The sequence below is a fragment of the Eucalyptus grandis genome, chromosome 3, assembly GCF_016545825.1.
Source record: "Eucalyptus grandis isolate ANBG69807.140 chromosome 3, ASM1654582v1, whole genome shotgun sequence".
Classification (NCBI taxonomy): domain Eukaryota; kingdom Viridiplantae; phylum Streptophyta; class Magnoliopsida; order Myrtales; family Myrtaceae; genus Eucalyptus; species Eucalyptus grandis.
Genome location: NC_052614.1, coordinates 11,446,851 through 11,460,610, shown reverse-complemented (window position 1 = coordinate 11,460,610; position 13,760 = coordinate 11,446,851). Strand labels below are relative to the sequence as shown.

General features: G+C 36.5%; 2 protein-coding genes and 1 non-coding gene across 3 annotated transcripts; all 3 read left to right on the top strand.

Annotated features, from left to right (window-relative positions):
- The first annotated feature begins 2,734 nt into the window (after positions 1-2,734).
- Positions 2,735-2,838, top strand: LOC120292349. Its single transcript, XR_005550145.1, has one exon. It is a non-coding gene; the product is annotated as a small nucleolar RNA R71 (small nucleolar RNA).
- Positions 2,839-8,660: 5,822 nt separating this feature from the next.
- Positions 8,661-9,936, top strand: LOC120291641 (receptor-like protein 52). The gene is made up of 2 exons (XM_039309302.1): positions 8,661-9,860; positions 9,928-9,936. Exons 1-2 carry the CDS (start codon positions 8,661-8,663, stop codon positions 9,934-9,936), a joined length of 1,209 nt encoding a protein of 402 aa, XP_039165236.1.
- LOC104431399 (receptor-like protein kinase 5) lies at positions 9,670-12,081 on the top strand. The gene is made up of 2 exons (XM_039308010.1): positions 9,670-11,307; positions 11,418-12,081. The coding sequence occupies exons 1-2, from the start codon at positions 9,978-9,980 to the stop codon at positions 11,846-11,848; spliced, it is 1,761 nt and encodes a 586-aa protein (XP_039163944.1). The 5' UTR covers positions 9,670-9,977; the 3' UTR covers positions 11,849-12,081.
- The last annotated feature ends 1,679 nt before the right edge of the window (positions 12,082-13,760 follow it).

The window sequence follows — 13,760 nt, the reverse complement described above, 5'->3', positions numbered from 1 at the left end:
AGAGAAAAAGTCTTCGTTGTTTTTTTTTTTTTTTTTTTTTTTTTTTTGATACGATGGTAAGTCTTCGTTGTTTAGTCTTCAGTGAAAATTAGTACGTGTTGCTTAGACTACCGGATAATGTTTGTAGTTGTCGAACCGTCACACATTTCTTTTGATTCCTAGTTCCGAGGTTAGCAAGAAAAAAACCTGAATGACTGCGAATTGATTCCTTTGGTGGAGCTAAGTAAATGCGCAAATTTTCCGTAGCATGATCCAACAATTGACAGGTCGAGCCTTCAACAGGAGTAAGGAAGATAAAAACTCAGTTACATAGAGTCACATGTTCGTAAAATTCTAAAAGCAAATGAACATGTCGAACAAGTAATATGATAATGAGAAAGAATATCGTCCCACAAAAGTTGATGATTAATAAACCAATTAAATTTTTAAAATTGACTAATTATAAATTTTATCTAATAGATCAAAATAAAATTGAGAATAAATTAAAATTAAAAATCTTAGAAAAAAATTCAGAACTAAATGTAGTAAATAAATCAAATAAATATGTTAGAGCATTCGATTTCACCATAACCATTAAATTTTAAATTTTCATATTATTATGCATACAAGAACAATATCAAACATATGATAATGAAATTTTCTAATCTATTTACTTTCTTATCTCTAGGTATAGCAAACCTACTATATTTATCAATTCACCATATCTCTACATGAATCTTTTGGACCACTTTATCATTGAAAGCCACACAAATAACATGGTATGCATTTATCCACATCTAGTTCATGGTTATATATATTATAAAGAGCAATTGTAAATTATCACTTCTCAGTCTCAAATATATATGTCAGATCATTTAATATTCATAAATCATTAAGCACAATAATGTATAATTAATATGAATAAAATCACTTGCAAAACAGAAAAAAAAAAAAAAACATGAAATTCATATCATCATGGTCAAATTATATCTTTGCCCTATCAAAAGAAAATTAGAACATAATAAAAGAAGAAACAAGAATATAAATTATGGGTGGCGCTATTTTCCACCCCCTATATCACTAAATCCATCCAATTTTCACCAAAAAGACTTTTTGCCCTTTATCATTCAATTGCAATTTGTATTTGTGGTCCCAAATTTATTTACTTCCCCTTTTTAAGTATTTCTATATCTACGTAGGATTTACTTACCATAATTAATAATTTCATATGTTTAGATTGTGTTTATTGTACATTTTCCATGTATTTTAAAGGCCCTATATTATTATTATTATTATTATTATTATTATTATTATTATTATTATTATTATTATTATTATTATTATTATTATTATTATTATTATTATTATTATTATTATTATTATTATTATTATTATTATTATTATTATTATTATTATTATTATTATTATTATTAGATATTAGTTCCATGATAGTTTGTTTTGTGGAAAAGACATCTAGTTCTTTTCCACGTTGCCGATCGAATTCATAGATAAATTAAGTAGATGAAATTTAATTAAATCACAACATTGCATAAAGTAAAGTTTTTTTTTTCAAATATAAGTGGAGTATCATTGTTTTTGATTGACAAAATTAATATTATATATGAACTGTTTACGAAAAAAAATATAAAGATATGTCATGTGCACAATGTTTTTAGTGTATTCCTAGATATTCCTTTAACATCTTACATGTATAAAATTATCTCATCAGTATAATAAGAAAAAAAGATAAATGCTTTGATATAGTAAATAAGGAGACTTGATATATATTTTAGACTAGTGAAATTAATAAAAGTTTCATCAAGAAAGTGAGCTTTAGAGATAAGAGGAACAAAAAAAATTTACAAGTTACTATAAGATCAATGATAAAAAAGAAATTTTTCAGTTTCAATTCTATATCAAAAATATATTTTTTCCTTACCATAAGTGACATAATTTTACACAAAGCATGTAAACCATTATTGGAATATATTATAATCCATTTTCTTTAATATACTAAAAAAATATGTGAACTACTTAATTAAGGTAACTAACCTAAATTAAACCCAACATCTTGAATAAGAAAACAAGAATTCTATCACAACTTCGTATTCTCTCCAAAATACTTGAAAAACTCCCTAAATAATGAAAAAAAAAAAAGATCTAAAAATAAAAATGGTTAATATCATGAAAAACCCAAAACTAGTACATCTATAATAAATTTAACTCAAATGATCACCAAAAAAAAAAAAAAAAAAAACCCTAAACTAGTACAATTGTGATAAATTTACCATAGATGACCACAAAAAACTCCAAATTTGTACACTTATGATAAATTCAGCCAAAGTTAATTTTTTGACCGCTATAAATCCCAAACTGGATAACAAAACTGATATAACTGTGACAAATGCAAAGTAAAATCCCAAAATGATATGTTAGTCAAATATCACGTGTAATCCAACTCAGTAATTTGACAGTAAAATTTAACAGAAACTAATATATGATAAATTTATTACAAGTGTACCAGTTTGGCTTTTTTGTGGTCAGAAAATTAATTTTAGGTAAATTTATCATAGATGTACCAGTTTAAGATTTTCTTTTTGTGGTATTAACACAAAATAAAAACCTAGCTTTTCCCCGAGCTCTCAATGTTATTCTATTTATAAGATAAATCAAAGGCTCCAAACACAAGGCAATTATGAATCACAATACCAATTCCTTCCATGATGTGGGTATCTCCTAAGAAACTCCTTGAGTCATTCCATGATGCGGGTATCTATTAATAAACTCCTTAAATCATTCTTGTGCTTCATAACATGATTCATTATCCATATGTATAAAATTAGTAATATCGCTATGCATTTTTGTAGATTTTGCAAGTGGAAAGAACTTACTGAGAAATTTTTAGGCCCTATCATTCCATGCCATGGTTGATCCTGCAGGTAGAGAAGAGAGCCAAACCTTAACTTTGTCTCTAATGAAAATTGGAAATAATCTTAATCTAATAGCATCATTTGTAATTCAATTATATTTAATTGTGTCACAGATTTCAATAAAAGTATCGATGTGAGTGTTTGGATCATTGCTTGGTAGCTCATTAAATTGTACCGATTGTTGAAGCATCTGAATGAGTAATGGTTTGGTCTCAAAGTTGTTTACTTGAATTGCAGGTCTCGTGATGATTGATGTGGTGTCCTGAACCATTGGCATGGCATAATCTCTCAAAAGTCTATGTGGATTTTCATACTCACGAACTTGCTCCATCTTTTTAGTGTAATTTCTTTGTTCTCATAGTCACATTTTAAATGTACGTTCGATTTCTAGATCTAACTTAGTAAGTTTCCCTTGTTGACTACGTGTCATACACCGTGTACACTCTGAAGAAAATAAAAATGAAAGCTAGATTAAACCTTGTATCATCCAAGATCGATATTAATTGGTATTAAACAAACAATCCTCGGTAATAGCGCCAAAAATTTGGTCGTAAAATTATAAAAGCAAATGAACATATTGAACAAGTAATATAATGATGAGAAAAAATATCGTCCCACAGAGATTAATGATTAATAAACTAGTTAAATATTAAAAGTGGACTAATTCTAAAATTTATCTAACATATTAAAATAAAGTTGAGAATAAATAAAATCGACAATTTTAGAAGAAAAATTTCAGAACTAAATGCAATATATCAATAAAATAAATATGTTAGAGCATCCGATTTCATCTAACCACTATATATGAATTTCATATCATTATATATACAAGAACGATATCAAACATGTGATTGCGAAATTTCCTAATTTATTTATTATCCTCTATTTGGGTATAGCAAACCTACTCAGTTTATTGATCCACCATATCTCTATGTGCATTTAAATAAACATTCCCGATCTACAATGAACCTTTTAGATCACCTTATCATCGAAAGTCACACAAATAATATGATATACTTCTATCCATATTTAATTTATGGTTATATATTATAAGGAGTAATTGCATATTATCACTTCTTAGTCTCAAATATGCACATCAAATCATTCAAATGGTGGCTAGTCACTTAAAAGCACTAAGCACATTAATATATAATATACATGAATGAAATCACCTACAAAACATAAAAAGCATGATATTCATATCATTATAATCATGAACATAATAGAAGAAGAAACGATAATATAAATTAAATCAACATCTTGAATCAAAGAACAAGAATTATGTCATCATTTTTTGTCTTCTCTTCAAAATACTTAGAAAAACCCCCAAAAATAAAAAAACGGTTTAAAAATAAAAACTTAACTATCCCCCAACCTCTCAATGTTATAATATTTATAAGATAAATTTAAGGCTCCAAACACAAGGCAATTGCTTATTTTTCGCGTAAAATTAAGAAATAAATCAAAGTCTTGATTCCTTCCAATGCTACTATGGTTGGTATATTCCTTTCATTCTTTTTGCCATTTTTCCCTTATTCTCTTCATATTATGCTGCATAAACAACGAAAAATTTGAATAGATAGAAAGAAATCTAAAAAAATTTCTCACAAATAATGCATTATTTATTGGCCAAAATTGGTAAAATAACTCTATTTTTATAGAGTTATCATCCCACATGATTAAACTAAACCAATCCTCGTTATTAGTTCTAGCAGTGCTAAGGCCCGTTTGCGATTGATGGTCCTATTGAAACCCGATGCAAGATCGTGCTGGATGTGCTGCATCATGCCATTCCTTTTGATAAACGTGTCTTGCTTGGATCAATAATAGTTACTTCAAGTCATAAACAAATTGAAGAGTTCAATGAGTATCGCCCAGTTGAATTTACACAATATTGTCGGACATGTAGATTTCCTAAAACGCCTAAGAAAAATCGTGTAAGCCCCACACTGCACGAGTTTCCATACAATAATTGTATTGTGATTAATTTCGTCCATGACTTTGCTTAGAAATTAAGTCGAGGCAATATCTTCCCTGGTAAACTCTGGTCTCTCGTCTCGCCATTATCATTATGTGCTTGTGAACTCGATCACCTTTAGAGGTCGGTATTCCACGGCGTGTGTTGTTGGCCTCGCGAACAGGGTCGAAAATAGGGAGTTGGGGATTTACCCACACCTTCGAGGAAATTCAGGGGAAGAAGTAGAAGACAACCCAATGTCGGAACTTTGACCGGGGACACTACTCTGGATTGGTTGGGGAAAAAGACTGAAGCATGTAAAGAAAAGCAAGGACGAATCAAAAGATGATATCGGTTTGATTTCGCTTGTCACGCGCTTTGAATTAGATGTAGCTTTCAACCGTGCTTTGTAGGATGTGTTCTTTCTAGATAATCAACCAATTGGGATTGATTTAAACATAATCATTCATCGCCCTACTCTTAGGATTTTAAATTGAAGACAGATGAGTGGGTACTTCAAAAAAAATTTGGGGATAAAATCGTAGTTACGTCCTTAGTGTTAGGTCTTCATTTCCATGCAATCTATTTAATACGTTCTTTGGTGGCGATTATTATGTTGATAATTACGCACTTACATGATCACCTCACATATTAGTGAATAGGCATAAAATCAATCTAAATTGCCTAACAAAAAAATCTCTCTTAATATGAACAAGATTAGGTACCTAAAGGATACTAATTGGTTAATCAGTGTAATCAAGTCTCCGATCCTAAATTTTTTGGTTGTGTAGGAAGGGAGGTACACTCTCATATCTTATTTGGTTTCTAGCCTATCCCAATAAGCTGGTGGCGACTCCTTATTACAAAATTATTGTGAATACCCTAATGTCGCGAGAGGTATGAGTTTGGCAGGTGATCTCAGGCCATGTGCAGTGGGAGGATGAATTGGAGGTGACCCAATGGTCGAGGGAAGATGGGTCCTGCCAGGATTACCTCAGCTTCAAGAGAACTTGCTGTTCTTGATCTTGGATTTGAGACTCTGCAACATGGGAGAGGGAGCAGAGGAAGACGAGGCACGGGATGTAGAAGAAGAAGTGAATATGAGGAGGTGATGAGGTTAGTCTCGGCATAATTGGAGGTGGTTCAGAGTCCTTTTTCTGGTTAGAGAGACTCTCCGGTGTTGGAGCTAGATATCTATGAGCTCAAAACATGAAGCAAAACGTGTTGGTTTGCTTGTGTATTGCTCGCCAGAACTACCGATTTTTTAACCTCGTTTGAAAGTGCTAAAATTCGGTGGGTCCTAACTCCTAAGATTATGGGTGTGGATGCATTTGTTCCTTTTTGTTCTTTTCCATTTCCACTAATGTCTCATGTCACTGGACGGATGAAAGAGGGGAAGAGTCAAAGAGCCAATGATAATTCCCCAAGCAGAGCAAGCGGGGGAGAAGAAAGTAGGGAAGATGGAAATTTGACAGAATTTGTTTATTTATTTATTTTGGTCGAAAGACGAACTTTATTAGGTGGTGGCCAATCTTGCCTATACAATTTCAACTGTCCTCAAACCTATGTAACCGCATGTAGCGAATATCTTTGTGTTCACATTTATGGATCGTGACCTCTCTTGGATCACTTTTTTTTAATTAATTTCAATAAGGGAAAAGGAAGAATAGTCACATGTTGTAACCATTACAACATATACTACCAGATCATTCGTAATAATTTAGAGTCACAAAAAAATTGTAAAGTATAATATACATCCAAGTGAATTTCCACATCACTGTTAGAGAACCCTACACCAAACCAACTGAAAAACACAAATTTCCACATGATAATTATGTCTTATTGGTTTTGACTGGGGCATCACTTACAAATTGAAGGGTCAATATCACAAAAATCCTCAAACCGATACAATTATGATAAATTTAGAAAATCGTAAACTAACAAATTTAACCTTTGTTAAGTTCATTAAATTTTAAAGTCAAATTACTAAAGTTAGATAACATGTGATAATTGACGGGTGTATCATTTTGGGATTTATCTTTCGTTTGTCACAAGTATACTCGTTTATGATTTTTTCTTGATATTAATTCAATTTAATAGAAATTAACGAATGATAAATTTATTATAAATGTATCAATTTATGGTTTTTTGCGTTTAAAATAATAGTTTGGAGCAAATTATCTTAAATATACTAGTTTGAGATTTTTTGTGGTTAAAAAATTAATTTAAAGTAAATTTGTCACAAATATATTCATTTAATATTTTTCATGATATTAATCCTATATTAAATTAACACTAAATTTTCACGATATATACTAGTCTCTTGTCTCGCCCTAATTACGATCTATGTGCTTGTAACCTCGTATCACCTATTGAGATAGGTATATCACCGCGTGAGATGTTGACCCTTCAAAAACCATGAAAACCATCTACACGCGCTTTCGGGGAAATTCGGGGGGATGAATAATCGGAAGCCCTACAATGTTGAACGTTGATCAACTTTTTGGATTTTTATGGGTGCCTTTGGTTCAACTTTTGGAGAAAAACATTGAGAAAATGCAAAAGCCTTTAGCCTAAAGGAGTTTACTGAAATGTGAGACTATCGGCATTCATCTTCTTCTTTTTTCATATTAAAAATATAATAGAAATTCGTTTGTTTATATTTTTATTTTTGAAAATATATTTAAAATAGAATCAAGAAAAGGAAAAATTACTTCCTTATTCTCAAGAACAGTTCGATAATGAAATCCAAAAAAATTTCTCTTTTCTTTTCTTTCTTTTTCTCTTTCTCCTCTTCTTCCCCTAACCGACTGACGACTAGCCAAATCAGGTCACCCCAAGCCTCATGCAGTCGCCATGAGATCGATATAGCCTCGCCTAGCCACGGCAAGACTCGAGGCGACCTTGCCGGCTCTCGTTTGGCCGATCAATAGTCGGCCATAACCAAGGCTAACGACCAGCTAGAGAAAGAAGAAGAATTTTTTTTAATAAAATCATTAAAATGTTAAAAGAAATTCTACGTCACGTCTTAGTCCTATGAATCGATCATATTTCGCAAGCCCAAAAAATTGGGAGGTAATGCCAAATGCATTTCTATTTTAGAAATAAAAATTTTGTGCAGTTATCAAATGTATTATTTTACTCAAAAACTTGTCCGGTGAAAAAAAAAATTATTTCTAAACAGAAATTGTTCCCGAAAATAAACGTTATCATTCGCACACTCTATGATACCCCGCATTGGTCTTGAAATCATACTTTACTTGCAAGTGATGCAACTGTCAAATTTAATGACGATGCAATCGTTACATGGATACTCGTGTTTTTTTTTTCTAAGGGACTCGGTGCTGGTTTCTCATGATTTCTTCTCATTTATCTTTAAGAAATTTAGATGTCGGATGACGTTATGGAAATTCGAACGATACTTGCTGAACTTTGGAATTTGTTCGCAACCTCTCGTTGATATGACAGCTTACATTGTATGGTTATTGTTCTTTAACTATTCTTTCTTTTCTTTTGTTTTCTTTAATTATACTGAAATGAAAAAGGGTGGACTGATATAGGTCTCAAAATTCATTAATGTGAGGACTCAAATATGCGATGCATGTAATACCCCCCACTCATCTAGGTCCAAATTTCAGGACTTTGGTCCAAGGTTAAAAACCGGAGGGGGTTCTGCCGAGCAATAAACAAAAGCAAACCGACGCGTTTCGCTTGATGTTTTGAGCTGATAGATTTCAAGCTCCGACACCGGAGAGTCTCTCTTTAACCAGAAAAGCTCTGGACAACCTTCAATTATGCCGAGACTAACCTCGTCACCTCCTCACATTCGCTTTTTCTTCCCCTTCTTCTCCTACATCCCCTGTGTCGTCTTCCTCTGCTTCCTCTCCCATGCTGCAGAGTCTCAAATCCAAGATCAAGAACAGCAAGTCCTCTTGAAGCTGAGGCAGTCCTGGCAGGACCCATCTTCCCTCGACCACTGGGTCACCTCCAATTCATCCTCCCACTGCACATGGCCTGAGATCACCTGCCAAGACGGCTCCATCACCGAGCTCAATCTTGTCAGCCTGAACATAAATTATTCGATCCCCCCATTCATCTGCGACCTCAAGAACCTGACCAAGCTCGATCTCTCCAACAACAATATTCTTGGAGAGTTTCCAACAGTTCTCTATTACTGTTCCGAGCTCATGTACCTTGACCTGTCCCAGAATTACTTCGAAGGTCCTATTCCATCCGATATCGACCGCATGGCCAATCTTCAGGTCCTGATTCTCGCTGGCAACAGCTTCTCGTTCGACATCCCAGCGTCGATTGCAAGGCTGCGGAGGCTGAGGATCCTTCACCTTTACATGTCCGAGTACAATGGCACGTACCCTGAAGAGATTTTTGGCCTCTCCAATCTTGAAGAACTGAGCCTCGGGTACAATGACAATTTCATGCCATCGCAGCTGCCACAGAACTTCACTGCCCTGAAGAAGCTGCGGTTCTTCTCGATGCCGCAGACAAACCTGTTTGGCAGAATCCCGGAGACGGTCAGCGATATGGAGGCTCTCGAGCACTTGGATTTGGGGATAAATCCACTGACAGGAGAGATCCCGGGCAGAATTTTTGCTCTGAGGAACTTGAGCGAGTTGTACTTGTACATGACTAATGTGTCCGGGTCGATCCCTCAGGCAGTCAGTGCCGCAAACCTGAGCGTGATCGATCTGTCTGAAAATTATTTGATGGGGAACATACCTGAAGTTTTCGGAAAGCTCAAGAATCTATACAGCCTGAATTTAGCGTTCAATCAATTGTCCGGCGGAATCCCGGAAGGTATCGCGAGTCTTCCCGCTTTGTCTGATGTCAGGCTGTCCAACAACTATTTGCGGGGCACGATCCCCCCAGACTTCGGCAAGTTTTCCCCGCTCAGAAGATTCGAAGTGGCCTTCAACAACTTGACCGGTGCCTTTCCCGAACAACTGTGCTATGGCGGCACGCTGTTCGGGGTGGCCGTTTTGGACAACAATCTCAGCGGGGAGTTGCCGGAGTCACTTGGAAATTGCAGCACTTTGTCTGTAGCGATCTTGAACGACAATGGATTCACCGGCAATGTGCCTGGAGGACTCTGGATGTCGCGGAACTTGACCGCTTTGATTTTGAGTGGTAATGGATTAACTGGCGAGCTTCCCAAGGAGCTGTCCCCAAACCTCACTCGGATCGATCTGAGCAACAACAAATTCTTCGGCGAGATTCCGAGCACGGTGTCTTCGTGGAGGAACTTGAGGGTATTTATTGCTAATAATAACCTCCTCAGGGGCACGGTTCCGACTGAATTGACTCAGCTTCCTTTTCTGACGAGGCTTTTGCTCGGTCAGAACAAGCTCTCCGGGAATCTTCCCACAGACATCGTTTCATGGAAATCCTTGATCACTCTGGATCTTTCTCACAATCAATTAACTGGACCCATTCCTAGCAAATTCGGTTCCCTACCGGTACTTACACGGTTGGACCTGTCTGAAAACCAACTGTGCGGCTCCATTCCTCCTGAAATCGGCCTGCTCAATCTGACCCTTCTGAATTTGTCCTCCAACAGTCTCAGCGGACGAGTCCCATCTAAGTTAGAGAACGACGCATTAGAGAACGCCATGTTTGAGTACAGTTTAGAGAACAACCCCGGCCTCTGTTCATCCTATTCATTCATGACTCCCAATGTCTGCAATTCCCAATCCCGTAGCAATTTCGCTATGATCATGGTCTTGCCCATCGCTGCGGCAATGTTCGTTTTGTTGGCACTGCTATTCATTATCAGAGCTTCCAGAAAGAAGATGGACCGGTTCGATTCAACTCCAAAACTGACCCCGTTTCAAAGATTGAATTTTACGGAACGGAATATTCTGTCAGAACTGAAGGATGAAAATGTGATTGGAAGTGGCGCATCAGGAAAAGTATATAGGATTATGGTGAATTCTTCTGGTGATACAGTCGCTGTGAAAAGGATTTCAGATAACCAAAAGTTAGACCAGAATCTGGAGAAGCAATTCTCGGCAGAAGTAGAGATACTAGGGAACGTAAGGCATATAAACATTATCAAATTGGCGTGCTGTATTTCTTGCGAGAACTCGAAACTCCTAGTGTACGAATACATGGAAAATCGCAGCTTGGACTATTGGCTTCACAAGAAGGAAAGATTGTCGCCCGTCTCGGGTGTCGCCAACAATATGATCTTGGATTGGCCCAAAAGGTTGCAGATTGCGCGTGGAGCAGCTAAAGGACTTTGCTATATGCACAATGATTGTTCACCGCCCATCATCCACCGAGACGTGAAATCGAGCAACATTCTCTTAGACTCTGAGTTCAACGCGAAAATTGCGGACTTTGGCGTCGCAAGAATGTTGGCCAAGCATGGAGAAGCCGTCACGTTGTCAGGTATTGCCGGATCTGCCGGCTATCTTGCGCCAGGTTTGTCTATTCACTTGACATGAGTCCATCTCAGCTATGCAAGCTCACCTTCGTCATATCGTATCAGTGAGAAAGAATATTTAGTTTTGTATTGCCTGTTGAATGAACAGAGTATGCTCATACGACAAAAGTTAACGAGAAGATCGATGTTTATAGCTTTGGGGTTGTTCTCTTGGAATTGACCACCGGGAGGGAGGCTAAAGGCAGGGACGAAGACATGTGCCTCGTCGATTGGGCGTGGCGTCACATCCTAGATGGCAAGGCGATATCTGATGCAATAGATGAGGAAATCAACCACGACTCGTTCCTAGGTGAAATAAGCAGTGTCTTTAAGCTCGGGATCTTTTGCACCGTGGAGCGTCCTTCCAAGAGGCCTCCAATGAAGAAGGTAGTGCAAGCGCTACTCAAATGTAGTGATCGGCTTTACGTTGTCGAACAGACATCCCGACGTAACTTAGACGTTGCCCCCCTCCTCGCAAATCCCAGGCACGAGGAAATGCCGCCGAGCGCTTGTCGCCTTCACAGGTGCAACACTTACTGACTCTTAGCACTAAAAAACTGCAGAAGCTTTGTGAAGGGATTTGGACTCCCAACTTCTGGAAATCTATTTTCTGATTCAGCAGATGCAAAGTGGGTTCTTTTATAATCACAATTTACCCATCTGGGGTTTTGGGTATTGGATGTTATCTTGAATGTGATTATTTGAATGAGGTGGGAATGAAGGGGCTAAGGTTGGAGAAGATTTGGCATTTTGTATTCGCTGTACCTCAATCTTAACCGGTTCTTATTGGAGATCGATCATTTTTGTAATATGATGTAAGACTTCAATTCAATCTAGAGAGATATGTTAATTAGCAAATATTGCTTACAAGGTTCAAACTTACTATGAACAATCCCTCATAAAAATTCAGCTTAGAGAGAAAATGATGTTTGTATAAAGACAAAAAAAAATGTTAGGATATAATACGCGGAAACAATAGGATTTTGCAATTTACGTCGACTCGAAATCGCCAGAGAAATAAACGAAAAAAATAAGGACACCAAAAATTTACATGGTTCGGTCCGAGTATCAGTACCTACGTCCACAGGAAAAGCCAGCAGCAAATAATCCACTATAATCAGAGTATCAGAGTTTACAATCACTCACACGCTCAAGTATTTTTCACGCCTAAATTTAACTCCAAACCTAAAGTTTTTATAAATAAACAGCTCGCTTGGGTATAAACTCACGGCACAAAATTACCGCACGTTCAAGCTTTAAAACAAAACGCTCTACATACACCAAAATCAGGACCTAGGCTTCGCGTATTTCTTCGAAGCTTCTTGTGGCTTGCGGCTTCAATGATCGTTGGACGTGCGGCTTCGTTACATAGAGCTTCAATAGCGTGTTTCAGGTTAAGAAAAGAAACCTGCATAATATTTCCTTTATTTTATAGGTGTGCCCAGGTCAAACTTTGACCTGGGCCCACCTCCTTCCATCTACGTGCATAAGACTTCATCCAAAAGGGTTTCGGCGAGCTTCACGCGTGGACTTCTTCCTCATGCCAAAGGGCCCACCACGATTTATTTTATTTCATCTTCCACGTTCTGGATTCAGTAGCAAAGAGGAAATTTTCCTCCCTTTTTATTTTATTTTATATTTTCCTCTTTTGTGCAGCTTCAAGAGTCCAGCAAATCATGTTTTTGCAAACGCTTAAACTCGAATCATAATTTAACAACTCTCCACATTGGCTCGACGTTTGAAGTCAAGTTATAGTGCTCATCATTCATGCTGCTCTCCCAACACTCCGACGGGCGCTCATTCTCCACGGACACCAATAGAATTTAAGTAGAGCTTGAGTTTCGCCAAATGAATAGACTTAGTTATCATATCTGCCGGATTATCTACTTTAGCAATCTTTTTAACAATAATATTACCATTAGCTAAGACATATCGGATGAAGTGGTACCTGATGTTGATACACTTCATTCGCTCATGATAAACTGGATTATACGCCAAATATATCGCACATTGGTTATCACAGTGTATATCCACACTTTTCTGTTCTAACCCAAGGTCCGAGAGTACTTTGTAACCATATTGCCTCCTTCGCTACAAATGTTAGTGGCATGTACTCTACCTCAGTCGAAGACAAGGCAATGTGATCCTATAAGGATGCTTTCCAACTAACTGCACTACTCGCTAGCGTAAATACATACCCTGCTAAAGACCTACGATCATCCAAGTCACCGGCGTGATCCGAATCCACAAAACCAGTTGTCTCATTGCCATTGTTGTCCCTTCGGTACACTATACCTACGTCTGTTGTCCTCTTCAAATATCTTATAATCTACTTTACAGCTTCCCAATGAGATTTACCAGGACGTTTCATATAGCGACTAACCACGCTCATAACTTGTGAAATATCAGAACTAGTGCACACCATAGCATACATAATACTACCCACGACACT

Coding starts and splice junctions, on each gene's coding strand:
- LOC120291641 (XM_039309302.1), top strand. CDS start 8,661: ATGCCGAGACTAACCTCGTCACCTCCTCACATTCGCTTTTTCTTCCCC.
- LOC104431399 (XM_039308010.1), top strand. CDS start 9,978: ATGTCGCGGAACTTGACCGCTTTGATTTTGAGTGGTAATGGATTAACT. Junction 11,308..11,417: donor TGCCGGCTATCTTGCGCCAG/GTTTGTCTATTC, acceptor TTGAATGAACAG/AGTATGCTCATACGACAAAA.